This window comes from Ochotona curzoniae, unplaced genomic scaffold (assembly GCF_017591425.1).
Source record: "Ochotona curzoniae isolate NIBS_2020 unplaced genomic scaffold, NIBS_Ocur_1.0 contig_1302, whole genome shotgun sequence".
NCBI lineage: Eukaryota > Metazoa > Chordata > Mammalia > Lagomorpha > Ochotonidae > Ochotona > Ochotona curzoniae.
The window spans coordinates 18,238,517-18,263,930 of record NW_024465035.1 but is presented as its reverse complement, the minus strand read 5'-3'; the positions used below and the strand labels follow the sequence as shown (position 1 = coordinate 18,263,930).

The window sequence follows — 25,414 nt, the reverse complement described above, 5'->3', positions numbered from 1 at the left end:
CATAGAAGAGAAAGGGCAAGCAAAGCTAATGAGGACAGCCAGGGTCCAGGTACACCGAGGTTATCAGATGGCAGTGACCCCAGGGGACAGCAGTGTAGCTCTGCCCAGACACTTACCCAGGGGCTGGAAGGAGCGCACAGGACTCGTGTCCCTGCTGCTCTCCCGGCTGGCTTCCCGGCTGCACCCTTGGCTCACGCTGGGTCGGGGGATACGGCTGCTGCGAGCTGGGACCAAGCAGTGATGGAACATCGGGGAGGGAAGAGAAGAGTGACTTTTAAAAAATTCAGCCTTATTTTTCTTTCTTAAAAAACTTAATCAGTATCTTGCACTGTCCTAAGGTTGAGAAGAAAGCATGCTTGATAAGAAGCAATACTAAATACTCACCAGCTATAAGTCAAAAGAGGGGGAAAAAAAGCATTACTAGGAATACAGTGAAATTTGTTGAATACGGTTTTCTGATTTGTATGGTGCTAGAAGGGTAAAATATTACTTCACTAAAAAAAAAGACTACAATTATTGCATAGCAGTGGCTGTTCGTTGAACCAGTATTTGTCATTTTTGGTATATTAGGTTAAAATCTTTTAAGTAATTAGTTCAAAGAATGAAAGAGATACTTTCTATCTGCTGGCTTAATACCTAGATGGCTGCAACGGCCACACAGGTAGGCCAGCCTGAAGCCAGGAACTTCATCTGGGTCTCCCACAGGGATGACAGCGGCCCCCCCAAAACTGGGTCATCTTCAGCTGTTTTCTCAGGCCATTAGCAGGGAGCTGGACTGGAAGCAAACCAACTGGAACTTGACCCAGTGCCCACAAGGGAAGCCAGCAGCACAGGTAGCAGCTTTACACATTATGTCAGCCCCCCTAAAGCTTGCTTTTTGGGGACCACCACTGTGGTGTAGTGGGTAAAGCTGCCAAGTGTAACACCAGCATCCAGATGGGTGTTGGTTCGTGTTCCGGCTGCTTCACTTCAATCCAGCTCCCTGACAATGACCCAGGAAAAGCAGCAGAAGATGGCTCAAGTGTTTAGGCTCCTGCTACTCAGGGGGTGACCCAGAAGCCTATCTTCCGGGCGTTGGACTGCCTGATCCTGGACATTGAGGCCACCTGGGGAGTAAAACAGTAGATGAAGGATATTTCTGTATTTCCCACTCATTGTGTAACTCTGATTTTCAAATAAATCCTTTTAAGGGGGGGCAGTTTATTTACTTATTTAGTTATCTATTTAAAAAGCAGTATGGTGACTGAGACACAGAGTGATCTTCAATCAGCGGGTTCACTCTTGCAATGGCTGCAACAGCCAGGGCCGAGCCAGTCAAAGCCACAAGTCATGAACTCCATGTGGTCTCGTCTACAGGTAACAGGATCCAAGTTCTCGGGCCTCCTGGGCGGCTGTATAAGAAATGAAGCACCTGAGACTCAACCTGGAAGCCTGATACGAGTTGCAGGCATGCTAAGTGCCTCTTTCACCCACAATACTGGCCCTCAACATTTTATTGTTAATATAAAAATGTACACACATCAAATATTAAAGTACAAAGTCTATTTTTACAATTTTTAGTTCAAGATAAAATGGAAAAAAAAATGAGCTAATGCTGTTAAATTTCATCACTTTTCTCCTTCCTCACAAATGCACACAACTACAAAAATAACAAGTAACACAGAGTTCAGGGATGAGGATGAGTGAAAACAGAGGGAAAAATTACTAAGTCTGGAAAACAAGTACAAGTGATCCAACTTAGTTGCGAACTTCATACTTTTGTTAAATTCTAATGCTAGTGAAAATCATTACAAAGGATATTAATTCAAAGTGTTAGGACAAAAATCTGTGCCCTGTACTCTCAGACAAGCAAGCCTTTAGAAAGCTTGATTCCTACACACAATTTCCAAGTAACCTGTATGGGCAAATTAAGAAAAAAAAAAAAAAAAAAAGATCCAGGAAAGACTATTCAGTCCTTTTACAGAAAATGGGGAAGTTAATGCGCTGGGCTGCCCACGTGGCATAGGAGGTAGGCTGCCCCCTGTGGTACTGGCAGTCCCATATGGGCGCCGCTTCAAGTTCTGCCTCCACTCCTGGTTCAGCTCCCCGCTGACGCTCCTGGCAGAACAGCACAAGATGGTTCAGGTTCTTGGGCCCCATTTCTGGATGCTGCAGCCATTTGGGGAGTGAGGAAGATCTTTCTCACTCCGCCTTTCAAATAAATAAATACTTATCTTGAAAAATAAAATAAAAGATGGTAACTGAACAAAATGCCCTGCCAGCCACCAATTCAGATTCTACTGGAAAGTCTCCAGAAAATACTGTACTTCCTGTGATAGCTGGCAGCATTAAAAGGACAGCAGTATTGGAGAAGAAAATAGTACATTTTACCAACTACTAATATATATATATGTATGTGTATATATATATATGTGTATGTGTATATATATACATATAATTATAAATTATTGGAAAGGCTATATTAAAAAAGTCACTTCCCAAAATCAAAGCAAACTAAAATATACCATAACTAAAAGTAGCAGCACTGAAAGGGAAGAGAATTTTTTACACTAGGAACATTCTCCTTCAAGTGCCCCTAATTCTAAATCTTCAGTGTACCTCTGGAAGAACCGAGGTTACAGAATGTCTCGGCAGGAAATGGTATTGAATTACTTGTAACACAGCAAATGTTAGCTTTTGTAACATTTAAAGTCCATGAATGCAACAAATTCCTAGTTTCTGCTTGTAGGTGCTGAAGAGAACTTACCCTTAAACCTTAACAATGAAAAACAAAAATGATGACGTCAAGAAAGCACAGGGTGAAGGGAACGTTATGGAGCCGAGATCGAGACTGAGCAGAGGAAATACGAAGCGAGACGTGTCAGGCTGTAGTCATACAGGTAGGTTTGGGAAAACCAAGGATGACAAACAAGTTACAGTCACTCAGGGCTTCTGTTCTCAGCCCTGGGGGCAAAGCCAGCACCATGACTGAGGAAGCAGAATCAGAAGGAAGGAATGGCAGGCAGACACTCTGGGTCCATAACAATCGTTCAACAGTAAACCCCGAGGTTGGCACAATCTCTCAACTTTTTAGTGAAAAAACCTAACCAAGTGTTTTACTGTGTAAACTGGCTGCTTTGTAATGTCCGCCATGTGAAATACTCAAAAGAGAAAACAAATATTTATGTTTTTGAATGGGGTTGACCTACAATGTCTACAGCAGCAGCCTAGACATATATGAACCTCTATAATATCACATACAGTTATTTACACACAGAGTCAACACTGTCGCCTCCTCGGGTCTGTATGAGCAGGAAGCCGGACAGTGAAACCAGGAAACGTGATACAGGATGTGAGTGGATTAGCTGAGGGTACATGTCCAGCTCTTCCCTACTTTTTTATACTTCCTGTAAGTTCTATTTTCAAGATAAGACAGCTAATCAACTCAAAAGTTACATTTCAATTCTCCTTGGATTTTTTTATAAGGGTTTATTTATTTTTATTGGAAACTGAGTTACAGAGAGAAGGAGACAGAGAAACATCCTCCGCCTGCTGGTTCACTCCCCAACCGGCCACAATGCCAAGAGCTGAGCTCATAAGAACCCAAGAGCTTCTTCCAGGTCTCCCATGTGGTTGCAGGGTCCCAAGATTTTAGACTGTCCTCCACTGCTGTCCCAGCCCACAAGAAGGGGGCAGGATGGGAAGCTGGGCAGCTGGGACACAAACTGCAGCTGATACGGGATCCTAGCAGTGGCAAGGTGAGGACTTTAGCCACTAGGCTACTGAGCCAGGCTCTTACTCCTTGAATTTTTAAGCTGATTTTCTTTAATTATAAGGACCTAAGTGGATTCCAAAGTCTCCAATGTTAGCAAAAAAAAATCTGGAATATAAAAGAAAGAAAAGACGGCCACATCTTACCTACTGAGAGCCTCGACGGGCTGGCCTCCCTGCTACAGCCCTGGCTGCGTGGTATCTTGCTTCTTTTCTGTGCTGAAGCCGAATTGACGAGGACTCTTTGCACACCAGAGCTCACAGTGGAGAGCGCTGTGGTGGTCAGCACTCTTCCAGGAGACCCCGAGCGGCTGCCAGCTGAACACCAAACACACAGCAAAGTATTAAAACAGGAACACTAAGAGAACTTCGCAGGAACACATCTCAAACGATTATGATCACACGGTAAATTTTAAGGTCAAAGGAAATGGGCTGAGGCAGAGCTGGACACAGCTGCAACCTGGAAAAAAACAGTGCACTAAATATACTAGCACTAAATGATGAACCACACGGAATCTTCAGTTTTGGGGTCCCAGTCTGTCTGATAATAACGACACTATGATTTTGAGAACACAAACAGTATAAAAGGTTTCTAGAGGAATAATTTATTCAACAATACAGTTCATACTGTTATAAATGCTGTGTGGAAAAGCTGTATGTTTAAAAAGCAAAGTTTAATAATTCTACTACTGCCACTTTTGTTCAGCACATGTTAATTTGCTTTATCTTAACCTACACTCTCCACTGAGATGTCTTCAAGTGAGCATAGCAAAGCTACTGTCTTGCAACTATGTGTATCTTTAAATTTTATAAAACTAATTTCAAATACTGATAAAAGTGGGACAACTGAAGAAGGACCTTGTTGGTGTCACCTTTCACTAGCAAAGGTCTTTTGGGTAGCCACTTATGGGATACCTAAGCACGGAAGACAGAATAGGACCAAAGGGCGAATGCCAAAGACTTCAGACCCTTTCCATAAGGGTGATTCTCATTCAGGCACGGAAGACAAGGCAACGGGATCAGGGAGCCAGACAGAATCTGAGAACAGAGATTGAGTTTTCTAAACAGGAAAAATGGCTGCAAGCCAGAAACGCATACAGTAACCTTTAAAGGCACAGACTCTGTTAACCAAAGCACTTGATGTTCATGGAATGAGAAAGGGACCTAGATTAATTCCAAGTAGAACCTAACTGAATGGTTACTTACTCCAGAAAAGTTAAACTTGCTCTTGAGTCAGTTTTCATGAAAGCAAACTTTTACTTCAGTGCCTACTTCTATCTGCTAGGAGCATCACTGCTCATATGAACAAACTGACCCAATCATGTTTCCTTTCTATAGGGAAAAGATTAAATATTCAAATGCCAATTGGGATAAGCGTGGGAGATCGACAGGGAAGAAATGGACACAGGATAAAAGACTGTGATTAAGGAAGAGGTGACTTTTTAGCTCCAGACAATTCTCACTTGAGGTAACTTTGTCTGGGTCTTTGATTTTTTTCAAAAATGAAAGCTTTAAAATTCTCTGATTTTTATCATATTAAGTAGGCCAAAGCAACACATTAATGGAATCAGACAAGCTAGTCCATGGGTGGCTGATCTGTAAACACTGTTATAGTTCTCTTCGCATTGTCTTGTTGAGTATAATGTTCCTACTTAATTCTTGAGTTTTATCAGCACAAAAAATGAAACTTACCTTCTTTGTTGATAGCAACATTCTAAAACAAAGCACTGTTTCCAATGAAATTAACAATTGCTAGAGTACAAGGAATTCTAAAATTTAGGGACATTATTAAAGTCTTAAAAATGACTGCTCATTTGACGTCTCAACGTTTCAGTTGAAGAATCTTTACAGTAACATTTTATTTGCATTTGAGAGAGAGAGAGAAGAGGTATACTCATTTGTTCGCTCACTCCCTCAAATGCCTGTGATGACCAAGGTTGACCAGGCCAAAGCTGGGAGCCAGGACCTCGGCCTGGGTCTCCCACATGGACACAGTGACCCGATCACTTGAGCCATGACCTGCTGCTTCCAGGGTGTGTGCACTGGCAGCAAGCTGGAATCCCCATCAGGACAGGGACTCAAACCCAGGCACCTCTGCATGTCAGGCTAAATGCCAGACTCCAAGTGAAGAATATTTAAACCCAAACTTCTCTTCATTAAATCCTTAAGGATGCCTATAAGGCACCTGTGGTCTCCATGCAGGTCTAAACTAAACATACACACCAAAACATCCAAACACCCAACATGCCACAAACTCACAATGCAAGATAGGCTAATGGAACACTGTATGGGAAAACCTGCAACAATGTAAACAGAATAAACAATGAACTGAGCACATACAATATGATGTTCTGTTAGAACGATACAAATTTGGTGAATGATGATGTCGGAGGGAGAGATTGGAGAATTCCTTGCAATGTGGGTCTATTCAGCAGACAGGAAACATGCAATTTTGAAGTAACTGTTTTATTTTTAACTCTAGATTTACAGAACTCATTAAATGATACAAGCTCACTGTATATTCATTTATGGTCTCCCATAATAAATTCAACTGGTGGTGCTTACTTCACTATAACCATTTACCCTTTCTTTGATACCCTCTGATTCCCAACAAGAATGTGACAGATAATTCCAGGGCTTAGGGCTCATTTTACAACTATTTGTGCTCACAAAACAATACCAACGCTGTTTACCCAGCAAAGAGCCACCAAGGCTATCTGTTTTCATTAGAAAAGCCACAGAGTTGAGGAAAAACAGCACAGCATGCCAGGGACTAGCATGCTGCCACTGGGAAAATCTGAAATTAGCGCTGTCTAAAGCGTTCAAATTTCCATTTTATACCTTGTGGCAGTTCAAAGCATTATTACTACTCTTTTTCTTCTGAATGTTTACATGCGCATGAACGATTTTGCTAATTTAAACATCCTTGAGTTTTGCTAAAAAAGCAAAACAAAACAAAAAAAGAGGCAGGCCAAAGTCAATTTTTTTTCCCAATTGACAATCATTTTTTTTTTTTCCAATATGGTTACTGAAAGCAGAGTATCATATGAACTTCTGCTGAATAGAACCCATTTCTTTTCATGAAAATAGGTGATCAAACAAGTGATGCACACATCAAGGGGCTATAGATTCTTACCACCAATGGTATTAGCAGACTGTGATCCTGAACAAGTGTAAAGGCAGAATTAGGGTAAGGGTTATCATCCATGTAGAGGGAAGGAGCAGTTTTTAAATGGATGGCAGATGGAAATAAGAAAGCTGTCGTCAATTCTCAGAAAACGAAAAACCCGAAAGCAAAAAAAAAAAAAAAAGCAAATTTTTCGAAAGTTTCAAAAGCACAATGTCTACAACAAAAGCAGTACATTTAGTAGTTTCAACAACTGGTAAGCAGAAGACAGACACTCATGTACAAAGCAGATGAAATGAAGCTGCAAAAGCAAATTCTTCAGCTTTTTCAATTACTGATAGTCCAAAATCAGCGTAATTAAATGTTTAAGCTTTCTTTATTAAACATTTAATTTAAAACTACATGTAAGGAATAGCTACTGTGTCATAGCTGAAGAAAAATTTACATGGAATAGCCACAAATTGCATCTTTGTTGAGACACAGAAGTAAACGGCAGGAGTGCTTACAGGCTGTACAATCACTTGTACACAACCAGTCGCTACCAACAAAAGACAATGCTGTCACAATATCAATCTGAAGTCTCTTCATTGGGTCTGCTTTACATAACACACCTGCTTTGATTCAAGAGATCTTTTTGTTTTCTAAATGTTGACACAAAAAATATGGGAAGATCATGCAAACCATAATTAATAATTTCAGGACAAAGTGAAGATGGAGACCAAACAAATATTTCTGTGGAAATAGGTTTTGAAAAACTTGCACAGAAATTACATTACATCTTTTTTTTTTTTTAACAAAAGAACTTGGTATGAAACACATAGTTATTCAAATAAAAGAAGCAAGCAAACAACAAAACTCCTTAACAAGCTGATTGAGATCCTTGGTGATCTGACAGCTGGAAAGTGTCTGACCTTCGAGTCCTACAGCTCTAAAGAGCCATTCACTGTGCTCTTACATGTTAGAAACAGTGTTGGATTATGTGGGCTGAGTTTCAAAGTGAAAAAAGAAATCAAAAGAAAAATTCTATGTCCTTGGAATCTGTAGTTACAAAGTACCTTTGAATCTTCACTCTGAAGTCAACATTAATATTATTTTAAAAGAGCATTAATATCTACAGTAAGGAACTAGACAGTTTCAACTTATTCAGTCTAGCTTATTTTCTTTCTTCAAATTGCTATCATTATTTTCCCTGAAGACGAAAGTTACAGCTTTCAATTCAATTGACATGGGATTACAAGTAACGGTGAGGACAATTTGACTAGCTAACCTACACTGTGCTTACTCTGGTTCAGGCACTGCTTGTAGTACACTTACCATACTACATCATTTAATCTTTACAATAATTCTATGAAGTAGAAACTATTATCATTGTCTTTATTTTACAGATAGCATAGAGAAATACAACAATTTCTAATAATCCATAAGTACCAAGACTCAGGTCTGGGCAGTCATCACTAAATGACGATCTAAACCAGTACTTCTAGAGCGTCATCATGACCCAAACCACTTCATGATCTTATTAAAGACCAGAACCGGTGGGTTTGGATGGCGTGTGGGATTCTGCTTCCAGCAGAACTAGCTGGTTTTTAAAACGATTCTGAGCTAGCTATTGCTGGTTGAGGCAGCACAGAGGGAGGAGAGGGGTGCCCATCTCCACTACACTGCCACAGATTCAGTTATTCTAGAAATAAACATGGTGGACAGAAAAACACTTTCCTAGCATATGTTTGACCTTGTTATTTTAAATAATCCTGAAGTTGAAAACTAATTTTGCTGAATATTTCTACTTCTTTATAAAACTCCATAGTTAGTCTGCCTGGCTTTTCTGTTTGGAAAGAGGAGAATCCGGGTGGCAGGATTTGGGTCATCACTAGCTGTCCCCTCCGAGACCACGTCAAGATGCAGGAATCCAGTCAAACGCAAACGGACACCGTATCCCAATAAACCGCCTGAGCAGCAGTAACAGACACTGAATCACTCTCACAGTTACTTCCCTGGAAAACTGTCCTAAGTTTTTAGAGAAAAGGTGCTAATGAGTATCCTTTGGTAAAGAAGGAATGGAAATGAACTGTCTTAAATTAGTAATATTAGAAATACACTGACAGAATTCTAGAACGTGTGAAACAGAGGATTCATTTTACCTTAAGCCTCAAACTTGCCTCTTTAGTAACTTTTCTTGAGGAATGCAACTGCTAGCAAAGTAGCAAAATATTAACTACTAAATCTAACAAGGAATGCAACAAAATTCTACATTTTATGTGAACTCCCTATAAATCACTACATGCTTGCCAAAAAAGGCTAACTAAAAGTGAGATATTCCAATAGCTGTGTGGGGGAGCAGAGTCAAGAGTATAGCAAATATCACTGGAGTTCAGCTAGACAAAATTACTTATTGGTAATACATGACAACGGTTAGGCCTCTAAAAGGCAGAATATTCTACATTTGCAAGTTTCTCAGTAGAATGTGAGAGCCCTACTGCTAAGGATTTGGATTCTTTAAAATATCTGCATGCAACGTTTGGTCAGCAGATGGAGTTCTTCTGTCTCACTGGGCAGAGATCAATAATGCAGCCCCAGTAACACACCAAAGACAAGACAACACTCATTCATAACATTTCAAAACATGCACAACTGACCCCAAACATTGAAAAACAAAGATACCTTCATTTTTGTCAGGAGATGATGAACCTAAAGTGCAGAACAAGAACTCAGTATGTGGCTTGTCTTTTTAAGGTTAGTTTTGTCTACCCACTGATTGATTTCCCAATAAAATAACACGTAGAACACAGGTTCCCACTGCGGCACACAGGAGACTGGGAGGCAATACATACGCTGTGACTGAGACACCATCTTCGTCCGGCTTCGGCCTCTAGAGTCCGTCTTGGCATTTCCCATCCCAGTAAGTGGCGCTGAAAGCTTTGCTCTCACTCGGCCTAAAAAAAGAAAAATATTTATATAAATCAAGCCATTCTCCTTTATAATAAGATTTAGTTGTGGGTGGAAAACATTTACAAAACATTTTGAAATTCTCTAATAATATATTAGTCAGGTAAAGGTTACTTTTTTTTTTTTTTTTAAAGCTGAGGCCAGCATGATGATGTAGTAGGTTGAGGTCTCTGCCTGCCATAACCAGTGTCCCTTACGGACATTGGTTCAAGTTCTGGATGCTCTGCTTCCCATCCAGCTCCCTGCTTGTGGCCTGGGAAAGCAGCAGAGGATGGCTCAGGTCATTAGGCAATGCAGCCATGTGGGAGACTCAGGAGAAACTCATGGCTCCTTGCTTCAGATTGGCCCAGTTCTGGCACTACTGGCTATTTTTGGAGTTCACAAACAGGTGGAAGATCTCTCTCTCTCTCTGTTTTTCTCCTTTGTAAATCTGTCTTTCAATCAAAACTAAAATAATCTTTTTAAAAACTAAATATACACTGATTCTATGTGTGGTTTTGTAAGCTATCTTTTTCCCTAAGGGTAAGAACAGAGTAAAGCTAAAATATTTCATTCTTATTAATCTAATAGCTATAATAAAGATAACATAGGCACATCACTTGCTTTTAAATTGATAGTTCCAGTTCTAAAATTTAGTTTCAAAGAAATTGAAATTATTCTTAAATCTATCCTATTTTTTTAAAAAAGATTTATTTATTTTTATTGGAAAGGCAGGTATACAGAGAGGAGGACAGAGAGGAAGATCTTCCATCCACTAGTCTACTCCCCAAGTGGCTGCAACGGCTGGAGCTGAGCCATTCTGAAGTCAGGAACCAGGAGCTCTTCCAGGTCTCCCACGTGGGTGCAGGGTCCCAAGGCTTTGGGCTGTCCTCAATTGCTTTCCCAGGCCACAAGCAGGGAACTGGAAGGGAAGCAGGGCTGCTGGAATTAGAACCAATGACCATATGGGATCCCGTTGCGTCAAAGGCAAGGATTTAACCACTACAGTATCACGCCAGGCCACTATCCTACAATTTTGACTATAACAATAATCATAGAAACAACAATTCAAATACTCCTTTGACTAAAATGGTACTCCTCAGGACAATGCAGGAATAGCTATTATTAACTCAAATACATATTTTTGTATTGGGGCACTAGCAGTATGATGCTCTCCTCTCCTACCCAATTTCATTTGCAGTATGCCTTGTGCAAATACATAAGTTGGGTTGGCATTTTTCTCATCTATTTCCTGCCCTGTCTTCCAGCTGCACTCCTTTCTTCTCTACCACTGCCCAGCCCCCATCCGTAAACTGAGCCACAAATGTCCTCATCCTACTTCTAGAGCTCTTGAACCAAAGGGGATGCTGATCAAAGTGTTAAGGTGAGCTGCCATCACGAGAAACACCTTGTGACAGAATATATTACCAGCAGGAGCTTTGCTGCCATCAAGAAATAGTCTCAATCAAATTAGAAGCAAAAATACGCATAAAGAAAGGCTTAGATTTCTTTTCAGTTAAAAGTTATAATTTGAAGGGCTAGTTTGAAATGGCCAAATTAATTAGAAAAAAAATATTGAAAAAGCAACTAGAAAGTAAAAACTGAATAAGGAAAAGAACTGTAGGAAGTACAAATTAAACAGAAGCAAAAACCAAAGTATAATTGATAGGGTCCTAAAATTCTACCAAGTTCAAGAACCCTAGTGGTTCAGAATTCTCACCCTCTTACAGAGTTTATTTTGAGTACGAAATACAATGTTTTTATGACTGAGAAGTAAAAGAAGATCAAGTTATAACTTTGGAGATAAAAAGATTTATATACATTCTATATTAAAAATTACACTATTTCAAGTATATTTATATTAGCATTTTAAATTATAATGCCACCTACCAGCAATTTTTAAATACAGGATTCTAACATAAAATACAAACTTATGTAGAATATGCTAAGTGTAAATACGAAATCAAAAATCTCAATTTTAAATATACTTGGTTTTGTATCACACTCAAAATGTCATTCATGTAAAACTTGGGCCCAAAAAGGTGCTTTAAATCAGAAATTAAGAAGATAGTTTGTAGCCAGAAAAAATATAGAGATTAATTCTTTTTCCCTTCTTGAAAGCAATAAGGAATTATTTTTGAAGTATATTAGTTCAGTAAAACAAAATTCTACTGTAATTTCAAATTCAATCTGATTCAGTAACTAAAGGTACATTTCAAAGCAGGTGAAATAAACACATTTGAATTGCACTGAAAGCCCAATGATAAAGCAATGAGGATGCATGTTGCCACAAAGCATAAATGAACTGGCATTGAAAAACAAAAACACAAAAATAAAAGCATTAATGTCATTACTGGAAACAAATGAACCATATTAACTCTGTACTAAATATTATTGGCTAAGCATTAGGTTTTCCAACATGAGATGATTCAGAATCTAAAGCAAAACTTCAAGCTGAACAATTAAAAAAATCCATACAGATAAGTAATACAATCAAATATGAAATGTAAAAGCTATCACAATGGCAAATTATAAGGATTTGCAATGAAATTAGTTGGTTTTAGTTTTTAATTCCTACCAATGAAAACAGTAACATAAATGTACTTGTATTGCTAACAAAATGTACATTCTTACCATCCTCAGATGCTGTTCCTATATAAGAGAAATAAAACAGTATTTCAACAAGGTCTGTCAATATTGAAGTTAGAACCTATCTTACAATCCCCATACAAAGCTAAAATGAACAGGTGAAATACTTCCAGATAGTTTTAAAATGTAGGCCGAGGGTAGGTGGCCCAGCAGCTAACAGCGCACGCGGGTCATCTGGCATCCCATGCATCCTGCCCCTGAGTGCTAGCTCCACTCTGTTCCAGCTTCCTGCTAACATGGGATCTCATCCTGTAGGTGACGGATTAAGCTGCTGAGTCTATCCCCCTCACACGGGAGATGTCAACTGAGTTCCTGGCCTCTGGCTTTGCCCAGACTCAGCCAGTACTTGAATATTTGTATTTTCTTTAAATACAGATCTGAGTATCAGTTACAAGAATGCATTATAAAGTGGGTGACTGCTCAACAACATGGAAACTTTTTACCCAAGCAACAAAATATTTGATCTGAAAAGTTAAAAACAAAATGTTTAAACCAGTTCTAAGATATTAGTGTCAGAAGGAATAACAAAAGGTCCAATCTGTCGAAACCATTCCAATGCTGTTTTCATTCAGCATGTTTTTTTTTTTATTTATGAAATGCTGAACCATATACAAAAGCTGAGACCACTGTATTCAAAACAAGATTCAGTGTTTCCATTAAAACAGAGGATATTTAAGATCAGTTTTTGGGGTGTCAGTAATAATTAACCAAGTACACGTCAACACCATTTTCCAAGGGCTCATATAATATGATTTAGGAATTTAACATCTTGTTTTACGTTATCTGAAAAGGCTGGGGTTGTGTTGAAGCAAGTGAAGCTGTTACTGCAACCAACTGAGTGCTGGTTTGAGTTCTAGGCTCCAGGCTCGAGCCGGGCCCAGCACGGCTGTTGTGGCCAACTGAGCGAGTGAATCAGAATACAAAAGATGACTTAATGTTTCTCTCTCTCTTTTCTCAAGTTTCAGACTGTGTCTTTTAAATAAACAAAAAAAAAATTTTTTTAAAAAAAGCTCAAGTTTCTATGAACATTACGGCATTAGATGAAGTAAGGGAAAGTACTGGTAATATACTGACCACTGTTTCAGGTAAAAAAACATCATACAGGGTTGCTATGGATACAACAGATAAAACTGTAATCATACCAACACTGAAATTAAAAAGGCAGCACTTAAAATAAGTTCAGTTTTAATGAAATGTCAGTTTAAAAACCCACCATATAAAGACACTGTAACCTGCATCTAATTTTCATAAGTGATCATCTGCACTTGTGAAATGTTCTTTTTCATTTTGTATAACAGAGTTAACTAAAGAGTTAAACCAAATGATTTGGAGATTCCTTTTCATTCTTCTGCACCCAATTTTAGAGAAAGACTTAAGAAACTCAGCATATATTCAGAGGCATACCTCTATGATTTAACCAGGGAATCATATAGCTATTTTCATACTAGGATTGTTGCTAAATAAATAATATGGCTTCTGAAATTAAGAAAAGAATGAACAAAGATACTCTACAGAATCCAAGAACCATAAAAACTGTACAAATTGGAAAGGGAAGTTCTTACCATCCATCTTGTCGGAAGTATCCTCTTTGATGAAAGGGTAAGCAAGCAAGAGAGGAAAACTTAGTATATTAGAAAAAAGACTTTGCCATTCCTGGAAAACATTGCTTTAATGACAGACTCTAAAGTGCAGATATAAATATGAAGATCTTTTTCAACTAAAACACATGATATTAAACAAAAGCAGATCCTTGCATGCTAAGACCACACTTAACAGGTTAAACAGACTAAAAGCCAACAATAAGCAATTTTCAATAATGTAGAGAAAGAGAAGTAAGGTCCCATCCTACACTTTTGCCATTGTCTGGTGAATCCCCTCTTTGCGCTGCTGAGTTTCTGCCTGATAGTTCTCCTTGGGTTTTCCTTCTTCCTCTTTAGCTTATGCTGTATGCTCAAATCCCACACCATGGCTGGTTATCCATTGTGCTTCTGCACCCTATCCTTTCTTAGCACTTTTACTCCTTAAACTCTCTTTACCACTCATGGGGTCCCGATTGAAAAACTATTTAGCCATGAAATCATATTACTGGCTCTGCTAAAGAGGAGGATAAGATAGTGCCTGTGCTGGACAGCAGGAGCATGGCTGGACAGGGCTAGCTCTGTGGGTGCAGCTGAACCTACAGTGTCAGCATCCCACACTGGAATCCCAGTGCTCTGCTTCGGATCCAGCTCCCTGCTAATGCGGCTGGGAAAGCAGGGGGTGTTGGCCTAAGTATTTAGATCCATATCACCCACACAGAAGACCAGGATGGCAGTCCTAGCTCCTGGCTTCAACCTGGTCCAGCCACAGATTCAACTAGTAGAGCCATTTGAGGAGTGAACCAGCAGTGGAAGAGCAGTCTCATGACCCTCCAGGACATCGCATCCCCTTCTGACTCAGCTGTGTGTCCCTTCACTCTAATAAACCTTAGCCATGAGTGCAGCTGCCTCTGAGTCCTGCAACCAAGTCCCCAAACACGTGCCTAGCAAGGAGGAGCCCAAAGAGCATCCCACTTGAAGGCTAGTCGAAACCTCAAGCCACCCCTTACAAATGATTGTGACTCTGAATAAGAATTCACAGACAATCACAATTTCTTGATCACATGTCTCTTAATACTAACACCATCAAAACATATCTGAATTTGTCATGTCCTTGCATTTCTTTCCCTTGAACCTCCATGGAATTGGTGATGTGTCCACACCCACGGCTTACCTCTCAGCAATGCTCTGTATATCTCACGGCGCATGCATCTACAGGCCTTTGGCCATGAATGACCTTTCCTGATCCTTTCATTTCTAGCTTTCCCTTCTCCACTAATAACTACCTTAGTATACAAACATGTTTAACTGTTCTTAAAATAATATTTGTGAGTTTGGTGTGTTAGCATAGTAAGCTAATTCTCTACCATATGGGTGCTGATTTTTGTTCCAGCTGCTCTATTTTTGATCCAACTTCCTGCTAATGGCCTGGGAAAGCAGCAGGGGATGGCCCAGGTCCTTGGGCCCCTTCATCCATGTGGGAGACCTAGAAGAAGCTCCTGACTTCTAGCTCCAGAACAGCTCTGGAGTGAATCAGTGGATGTGAGATCTCTGTCTTTCCTCTCTCTCAGTAATTCTGACTTTCAAGCAAAATCAATCAATCTTAAAATCAAAATAATATTCATCTTCCAACTTGTTCCTCAACCAACTGAAATCTGACTTGTACATAATAAAACCCCACTGAAACCATTTATTTTCATAACGGCAATTGTATAAACTCAATTAAGAATAAAATACTCATAAATATGTATGCATATATGCAGGCTTCTTTAACATAAATTATTTACTGTAGCACAACATCAAGTTTTTTTCTCAGGTTGAAATTAAAAGGCAAACATGACAACATTTCAGCTATTCCTGCTCCCAAACGCAGCACTTCAAGGACAGCAGAAACAAATCAGCAGAACTGCTTTAAGGAACACGCTGTGTTTAACAAGTAAGGACAATCTGTAATGAGTTCAATGTCAGCTCCACCATAGCCTGCCTTCCGTCTACCTGCCTGCAGAGCTGCTGTCTCCTGGCCTCTGCATTACTCTATTTCTCTCTCTCTCCTAAATTCTTCTAACTTGAGTCCTCATAGGGACTTCAAACTCAAAATGCATCAGATACAAACTCTTCCAGCAGCTCCTCCCTTAGTAATCTACCAAGAGATTAAAAGAGCGAGCACACAAAGGCGACACTTGTGCTATCTGGTCCACAGCAGAATGCCTCCCTGGGAGAGAGTGGGAGGCTCGCTCTGACTCACACACATGCCATGTGAGAGCCAAAGGGGAAGGAAAAGAGTAGCACACCACATGCACGTACAAGTACTTAAAAACACTGCAAGAACATGCAGTTAAGAGATAAGTTGGGGCAAGGATTTGATGCGGTGGTTAGCATCCTGCACACTGCAGTCTTTTCCTTAAAGATCCAGCACCACTTCCAATCTACCTTCCTGCTAACTCTGGTAGGCAGTGGTTAGGATTAGCCCTAACCCTAACCTGAAAAAATACGGTTGTCACTTTATTAAAATATTCTAAGTGTTCTTTATGTTATAAAGGATACAAGTCCTTAACTGGGTACATGTTTTGAAAATATTTTGAGGGTTCACTTTTTCACTTTCTTGATGGTGTCTTTTGAAGTACCCAAGTTTTTAACTTTAATGAAGCCCTATGTATCTTTTTTTCTCCATTATGTGCATCTTTGGCATCATATAAGAAACCGCTGCCTAATTCAAGGTCAAACAAGTTTCTTTCTAAACTAAGACTGTTATAGTGTTCGATCTTAAATCATGAGCTTGTGATGCAGGGGTCCAAATTAACTCTTTTGCATCCAGTTTTTCCAGCACCATTTGCTGAAAAGGCAATTCGTTTTGTATTTGGTAGTCTTGACATTCCTGCTGAAAATCAACGGTTCATAAAGGTGTGGGTTTATTTCTGGACTCTCATTTTATTCCACTGGCTTATGTGTAGCATTAGCAACATGCAGATTACATTACTGTAACTTTGAAGGAAGTTTTCAATTGGCAGGTATTGAGTCCTCCGGCTAAGTTCTTCACTTTTCAAGTACATTTCAGCTCATCTGGGTCATCAGTAGTTTCATGCACAATGTCAACTAATGCACACAGGCACCCAGAAGGGACTGCATTGAACATACAGATGTGGCACCAAAACGGTATTAATCTATAAACCTGCAGTGTCTTTCTATTTACTTTCCTCTAAGAATGTAAAAGATGGAATTTCAATGAAACTGTTAAATATGTCTTGACAACAGATTAGACTTTCTATCATTGTTTATACTTACAACGTTACAACACACCTCAATAGTAGAATGATGGACTTGTTACTGTTGCTGAAGGATTATACTATTGTGATATTCTGGGGGAGTCAGGAGGAGAGTGCTGGGGGAAATCCCTGAGCCTAAGCAACTGTGTCACAAAAAGTGAAAAATAAAATTAATACAAAAGAATAATGTAGTTTTTAGTGTACAAGTCTTAAAAAAAATCTTTTGAGGTAATTCCCAAATATTTTATTCTTTTTTGATGCTATTATAATTTTTCCTTAGTTTCAATTTAAGTTGTTTATTGCTAATGTCCACAGATGTAACTAGCCTCTGATTGTTTGCTTTTATGCTTAGCAATTTCTTCCCCAATTTAAGATTACATGAATATGTAGCTATGTGTTCATCAAGTTGTTTTTGTTAAATATCTTAGTCTTTTAAAATACAATTTTATATGGTGTGTAAATGTTTTAATTTAATTTTATATCAAGTGTCTAAACATCATTTCCTGAATAATCTATCCTTTTATGCATCTACGCTTTATCAAGTAACACACTCAAACCTAAAATCTGTGTCCCACAGATCTCTGTTTTACTCTCGTGCTCTGTCAGTATCACTCAAGCGAAAGAAAAAAGGAGCATGACACAGAAATGAACAATATGATGAAACTATAAACTGAGAGATATAAAAACAGAAAGAAATCAAGCTCCAGTCTCTGGAACATTAAGCTTTGATCAGATACAGAACTTGATGGTTCTCTCGTCGCCCCTAAAGGTTCTTCACTGTTGGTAAAGGAATCTAAGTTAAAGAAAGAAAACGGAGCAGCTAGGTACAAATTCCTCCAGGAAGCACTGGCTGGATGTGGCAGAAATGCAGACAAAAAGATCATAACACAAGTCATGGAGTCAGGTTACTTCTGTGATCATGAGGACTGTGAGAACATGGGAAAAAGGAACCCAGAGTGGCTCAGATACCACACCTCTGAGCTGTGTCCCCAGGATGGAAAAATGTTCATTCACAGGGACCGTTTTCAGGAGGAATGAAGGAGAATGATTAAGATCGGTCATCTTGTCTTGGCCGAGGCCAAGGAGAGCCCAGCTCCATGGGGGCCAATCTAGATGTCTTACCTAGGGACGCATAGGAGCCTGGATTCAGGGCACCTGCCCCGAGCCGTCCACTTCGCACAGACTGCCCCGAAGCATGATGCGCCTTGGCGCCAGCAGCGGCATTCACATCAATGTCACTTCGGGAACGCTGCAGACTGCCTGGGAGTGAACTGGCTTTGCTGCTACCTGCTGACACTAGGGAAAATAAGCAAAATGAATCTTTACTACGTAAGTCCCTGAAACAACGTGAAAATTATATACGCCTAAACCGTTCCGCAGTAATTTACAACAGCACGCTCAGTAAGGAAGCAGTGACCGAATGAACAACTAAGCCTGCCTGAGCAAATCTCGGTATGTCTGTGCCGATTTTTCGGACTAGAAATTCATAACTAATTCATAAACAAAAGGGAGAGTTTTGACTGATTTTTGAAAATGAAGCGTAGCAGAGGATAAACAGAAGGCAACATCCTTATTTTTTACTTTTAAAAAATGCCAAGAAAAGCTAGATCAGGAATGAGGGTATTCAGATACTCTCCTGTTGCTCTCAGGCAGTGCAAATTAAGTCATTAAATAACTGCTCCTAAGTTGTTGGCTTTTATAAAGCTCATGAGGTTCATAAACTGTTGTCACAATCCATAAATAGGCCTTGGAACCAACTGGGTTTGTAAGGACCGGCATTTAGAGAAGGGAAGACTACAAACCACTACCATCAGCAATGGCAGGTGGCACTTCACAGAACTCTGGCTCACACTTCGCATGTATGCACGGTGTGTTCAGGGGTAGAGTGCGCATGTGTGCTATTGAATGACCACAGCAAATTATTTTCTTACTGTGGATCACTTCAAAACAGTTTCAAAGCTACTGCATTAGATATGCAATGGGCTATAATTCTTATTTACAAAGGCAATTACCTCTTCCAGCCACCGCTGAGGGATTTGCTGTAGACCATTTGGAAGAAAAAGGGCGACTGTAAGGCACAAAGAAGACAATTTTTACAATTTGCCATCCTCAGACAACGACCAATGAAACACTAATGAATTTTCTGAAAAGCTGAGGACCTTCTAATTTTAACTTCATTTTTCACATATCTTGTTAGAATAGTTTTCAAACCTATGTACGGTATCAAGTATCAGTGGTGTCTCCATTAGCCTTGAAACACAGCTAAATACCTGGCAATGAGTCAGGTCTGGTAGCTCTACAGATAGAGGCCAGGTAACTCCAGTCCACTGTGGACCTCAGCCCACAATACAGCATCCACCACAAAGCACTCACTGATAGCATTCTCAACCCCCAGCGTTTCCTAAAACACTTCACTTTGAGGGAGAAAGAGGTGATGTTATTACCAGCACTCACAGGCAGCTGAGCCCAGCCAAAGTCTTTCCCAACAAAGCAATAATGATGTGGCCACTGTCAGTCCACGCAGGTGTCAGGTAAGCAGCATACTCCCTACACACAGTGCTGCTGACTGTCAGTGTGCCGGACAATGAAACAACACTAGGAAGTACAGCTGAGGACGATACAGATGATTAAGGAATGATGCTAGTAAAACATCTCTAATCGTCTTAGAGCACCCAGCATCTCTTAACAACCGTATCTATCTTCTAATTACATTTTGAGGCCCATTATGAAATAAAGCATCTGAGTATGTAGTAGAGATATAGAAAGGACAGAGCCATTCGTAAGTTTTGAATGGAGTGAAAGGGAGAGATTCAGAACTTCCAAACAGGGTAAAGCCAGCCTATAGAAATCCTCTGTAAATTATGTATGATAACTTGGGCAGATATTTTTTGGGGGGTGAGGTACTGTTGGAAATATTATATTGCATAAGCAGAGAAGATTTAAAAAAAAAAAGATTTATTTTATTTATATGAAAGAGAGAGAAACAGAGATAAAAGAGTTATTTTATTTGCTGGTTCACTCCCCAAATTGTCAATAGCTGGGCCTGTGCCAGGTAGGAGGCAGGAGCCTGGAATTCCATGTGGGACACTTGGGCCATCTTTTTCTGCTTTCCCAGGTCTATCAGCAGGGACCTGATCAAACATGGCACACATATGAGATGACAGCACTGCAGGCGGTGGCTTAACTCATGTCCACAATGCTGGTCCCAGCAGTGGCTATTAAGTCCGACACAGTATCATTTTTAGACCTTTCTCCTAAAGCAATTATTCTCTCAGACTGAAGCAGCTCACACTAAGGTTTACTGAATGAAGGCTGTGTAAAGATATATTAAAGACAAAATATCTTTCTTAGATCTATGACTCAGATATGGTCCACGAACAAACAGCACTGATATTATTTGGAAGCTTGTAAAGAGAGCAGATTTCAGGCCTACCATGGTGCCACTGATGGTGATTCCTTAATTCAACCTCACTTTTTTTAGGTGATTCATATGAACACACTTAATGTCTCAACTTTATAAAAAAGAAAAAAAGCAATCCAGGATAAAAGCGAACAAAGTGAATTTGCGATGAAAGACTCACCACAAGTTTACATAGAAATTTAAACAAGTCATGATTCCTATAATAATTTTTTTTTCTAAAAGATTTAATTATTTACTTGAAAGAGTTACAGAGAGGGAGAGAAAGACACAGAAAGAGACATCCTCCGTCTGCTGGTTCATTCCCAACAGGGCAACAGCTGAAGCTGGAGATGCGCCAGGAGACAGGAAGCTCTTCTGGGTTTCTCATGTGAATGTAGCGGCCCAAATTTCTGAGCCACCTTTTAGTGCTTTCTGAAGCACATGGGCAGGGAGCTGGATTGGAAGCAGAGCAGCTGAGGCTCGAATCAGTAACCTTCATGGGGATCAAGGTTGCAAACAGAAAATATCAGAGAAGTAAAATGGCATGGTGACGACTGTGATTTGGCCTTCTCTGGGAAAATCCTGAGACAAATGGCCATAAAAAAGGGCAGATGGCCATTTCTAAGGAGCAAAAAAGGCATCAAAGATTTTAGAAATTGTACTGATATAGAGAGACAAAGGGGCTACAACATCAAAGCAGTAAGGATGCATACGGAGTTACAGAAAAGTGAGGTCCTACGAACAATTTCCAGAAATGTCATGCCATATAAGCAGAGGACATTTTGTTTTTAAAGTTTTATTTTACTTATATGAAAGGCAGAGCTACAGAGATACTGGGAGAGACAGACAGGTAAATAGACAGATACACAGAGACTGATCTCCTATGTACTGACTCAATGGCTGGGGCTGGGACAGGCAGAGGCTAGGAACCAAGAATTCCATGTGGGTTTCTCATGGTGTGCAGGCCCAAGGACTTTAGCCATCTTCCACTGCTTTACCAGATGCATTAACAGGGAGCTGGAGCAGAACTGGAGCAGCTGGAATAAACTGGGCTCCGTATGGAATGCCAACGTCACAAGCTGTAGCTTAGCATGTTGCACCACAGCACCTGCTCCAGCATTGGTAAATTTTTTTTTAACCAGCTGCACAGTATTTAATTCTGAAAATGACTTCTGAATCTGTATTACAGTTCATCCATTTTAATAGCTTGGAAATGGTCTACCTATCTATAAACTACTTATGCAGTATTAAAAAAAATGCATATTACTCAGTGCTTTCCCAACTTTCTCAAACATGAATACACAGAAACAAATCATGACTCACTGCACTCTTTAGTCAAAGACTGTTAAGTTATGTTAGCGTGAATCCAGCCCACGACACAACAGACCAAACAAAGTAAGCATGTTGAGTTCTCCACTGTTTTCAGATTTTTCACGGAAACAGGAAGATACTCAACCAGCCCACTGACGCTGGGGAAGAACTCGGTAACTGCTATTTATTATCCTTACTTGAGACTTTCTTGCGAGCTAGACGAAGACCTGTCCGATTGTGGAAGAGAAGCTACACTGCCAGAACTCTTTAAGTAGGTCTGAAGACTCTTTTGGTAAGATGGCTCAAGGGAATTATATAACGTTTCAGCTTCACCAGGAAAGTGGTTTCTAAGACCCATATATGTCCTGCAAAAGAAAGAGGTAAGTTAAAGCACCTAAAGAAAAAGTTTGGCACATTGAAACAGTAACAGCAAATGTATACATTCAAGAATAGGTTTTTAACATCCACGAGGTGTCAGTTCAATACTTATTAACTTTACCAGACCTTGGAAAAAAGCAGATAACAGTTTAAAACCTGGCTATGCCACTTATGGATTATGGAACCTTGGGTAAACCCACAAATCTCCAAATTCTGGATGCCATGTTTGGAGCTAGCTTCACCTCTCTAGGGCCATTTCACCATTCAAAACTAATGTATGCCAAGTCCCTCAAACAGTATCATGTCCACAAGATATGCTCAAAAAAACCACAGTTCTTTGTATTCCCAATAAAAGGGAATTAGTTATGATGTGATCGGAATACTGATGACTACACAAACAACGATTTGAAGCACACCATTAGATGTCTAGTATTTAACGGAGAAAAATCAATCTCAATTTTATTGAGGGGTTAATCAAATAGAATACAGGCTCCCAATTCGATTTCATTTTAAAAGAGATCAAAGCATATATACATGTGTATACACACACACATATGTATCTCCAAACTGTTAACAAAAACCCACCAGGACTTACTTTCTTGCCTCCACTCTGGCCTCAGCATCAGCATCGTGAATTCCCTTTTTAATAGTTTCAACCAAGACAGCTGCATGTCTACAATATAAACACATTGTTAGATTCACACATAGCGCTGTGTATTTTACCATAATTAAAATTAACCATTTATATGCCACATATCAATCACAAAGCAGGAGGGGAAATAAAAAGGTTAGTGGAAATAATAAATCTAAGATGGACAGATTTTCTAATCACCTCCCCCACATATGTCACTCATGTAAGGCCTCCTGATACTCCAATCACCATAAATCATCACTATTATTTTTTATCATCACTATTACCTTTTAAGATCCACTTATATATTTGAGAGGGAAAGGCAGAGAGAGAGTGAGATATTTCATCTGCTCATTCATTGCTCAAATTGCTTCAATGGCTGGAGCTAGCCAGGCCAGTGACAGGAGTCAGGAGCCTTTTCCAGGTCTCCACATGGCTGCAGGGCCACCTTTTACTGCTTTCTCAGGCACATTAGCAGGGAACTGGATTGGAAGTAAAGTAGCCAGGACTAAAACTGGTGCCCACATGGGATGCCAACACTGGCTTACCTTCCCCTGTCACCTTTCTTTCTTTAAACCAAGAAAATCTCTTTACTCTAAAGGGCTAACTTCTTCCTTCCCTCTACCTGAAATTATTATATGACTCACTGCACTCCAGGGAATCTATTTCACAGGACTAGAGATGTATTTTAAAATGTCTGCCCAACCCAACTTGCAGCATGCTACCTAACCCATTCTACTAAAGAGACCCTCACTAATTCTATCAAGAAGAAAGTCAATTACCCATAGGTGCCGTAAGAAAGAGGATCACAACAATACAGCTTCAAAGGAAAACCAGCAGGAATAACACTTATGGCCAAACGAAAAATAAGAAAATACCAAGATTAGCAGCCTCTCAAAAGCTGGTGGGCGTCAGAGGGAGGGGAAGGCGAGGCCACGCGTACCTTTCTAAGGAATGAGTCTGCCACTCTTGCAGCAATAAGTCTAAAAATTCAAATGAACGCCTGAAAAATAAAAGCCAACTCTAATTAAATGTTGAATCAACAAATATATTAACCCTTTCAAAATGGTGTACTCTGTTCCCCGAACTAAAGTATAGGAATCCCTTTTAGATATTTTAATTGTGGAATACTTGACTCACTTTAAGGATCCAAGTGTTCCTATGCTAAGTGATTCATAAGGATCTTAAGAGCGCCACGTAATTATAACTTAAACCGTTTGTCATGTACCAAATATCAGAAATTTTATTTTAAAAACTATTCACTCAGCATCTACTGAGCACTAGGCATGAAGAACTACACGGTGAATGAGAAAGAGATGACAGCCTGGATCATTCACGTCTACATTTGATTTCCTTAAATGAAGTTCACACATATTTTCTCCTGTATCTGCCAGTTCTCAGCTTCTTTAACTGCCGGAGTTTTCTTGCTTGGCATCGAGGACATATCTGAGTCTTATTTCTTCTTCCCTTTTTTAACGTGCTTTTCTCCACCTAATTCTTACACTGGTATTTATCTGGTTGGTACCAATCTTTGTCTATTTCTCTTTTTATTTCGGCAACATCATCTGCGCCCTTTGTTCCAATTACCAGACACAATTCTCACATCTAGTCTTGTATCTCCAATGTGGGTTCTTCACTTGAGTTGTTACATCAAAGTTTCAACTTGCTTAAACAGCATCTCCATGTAAGTAGTGAATAAGCACTCAAACATAACATACCAAACAATTAAGTCTTACCACTCTTTGGCCCACATTACTCAGGTTAGAAAATGAAAAAAAGGGAGTTTGAATTAACTTGCCCGAAGTGACACAGCTGGACTTGGACCCTTGCTCTGATTCCATCCATCATTCGTGTCTCATTTTTCACAAATAAACCCTGCCTTTCAGCCACTTAACAAAATCTCCTTCAAACAATGACCACTAGTATATCCTAGCCTCTTCCTTATCTAAATTACAACAATTACACCATTCCTTTGCTCAGTGCTCATAGTTGGAATAAAAACTTCACTGGAAGAGATCCATCATGTCTGAGCTCACAGAAAATCTGCAATTGTCAGAAGACTCAAGGAACAAAGTCAGAATTCTTCATGAGATTCAAAGGCCTCCACATTTCCATTTCAATGTTCTTTTCATCCAGCTACCCGCCTCTTTCCCCACAGAAACCTCCTAGACTTCCCATGTGTTCCAGCCCAGGGGTCTAATCAGTTGGCTCCATAGCAGGTGGCATAGCTTTAAACTTCTGCTCAGGCTGTATCCTGCCTGTCATAGAGGACAGATTGCTTCTTGTTTTCAAGCAATTCTACAATAAATTTTCAGATTCCCTCTGTCATTTTCCTGCTTCTCTAACATTTAAAAAAAAAATCAATGCAAAACCTTTTCTGTAAAGAACCATTAATACTTTAGA

At 39.7% G+C, this 25,414-nt stretch overlaps 1 protein-coding gene across 23 annotated transcripts in view; it reads right to left on the bottom strand.

Annotated features, from left to right (window-relative positions):
* CLASP2 (cytoplasmic linker associated protein 2) overlaps window positions 1-25,414 on the bottom strand; it is a 160,505-nt gene that overhangs the window by 57,815 nt on the left and 77,276 nt on the right. For 15 of the 23 annotated variants that reach the window (XM_040964524.1, XM_040964531.1, XM_040964540.1 and 12 more), the window contains 10 exons: window positions 23,955-24,014; window positions 22,976-23,053; window positions 22,200-22,367; window positions 19,304-19,359; window positions 18,414-18,587; window positions 14,014-14,037; window positions 12,437-12,454; window positions 9,709-9,810; window positions 3,898-4,068; window positions 117-224 (listed from right to left, as the gene is read on the bottom strand). In XM_040964524.1, the coding sequence (XP_040820458.1) occupies window positions 117-224; window positions 3,898-4,068; window positions 9,709-9,810; window positions 12,437-12,454; window positions 14,014-14,037; window positions 18,414-18,587; window positions 19,304-19,359; window positions 22,200-22,367; window positions 22,976-23,053; window positions 23,955-24,014 (959 nt within the window). Of the gene's footprint in view, window positions 1-116; window positions 225-3,897; window positions 4,069-6,886; window positions 6,914-9,538; window positions 9,566-9,708; window positions 9,811-12,436; window positions 12,455-14,013; window positions 14,038-18,413; window positions 18,588-19,303; window positions 19,360-22,199; window positions 22,368-22,975; window positions 23,054-23,954; window positions 24,015-25,414 lie in introns of all 23 variants that reach the window. The other 8 variants (XM_040964584.1, XM_040964623.1, XM_040964592.1 and 5 more) reach the window with 4 other exon arrangements.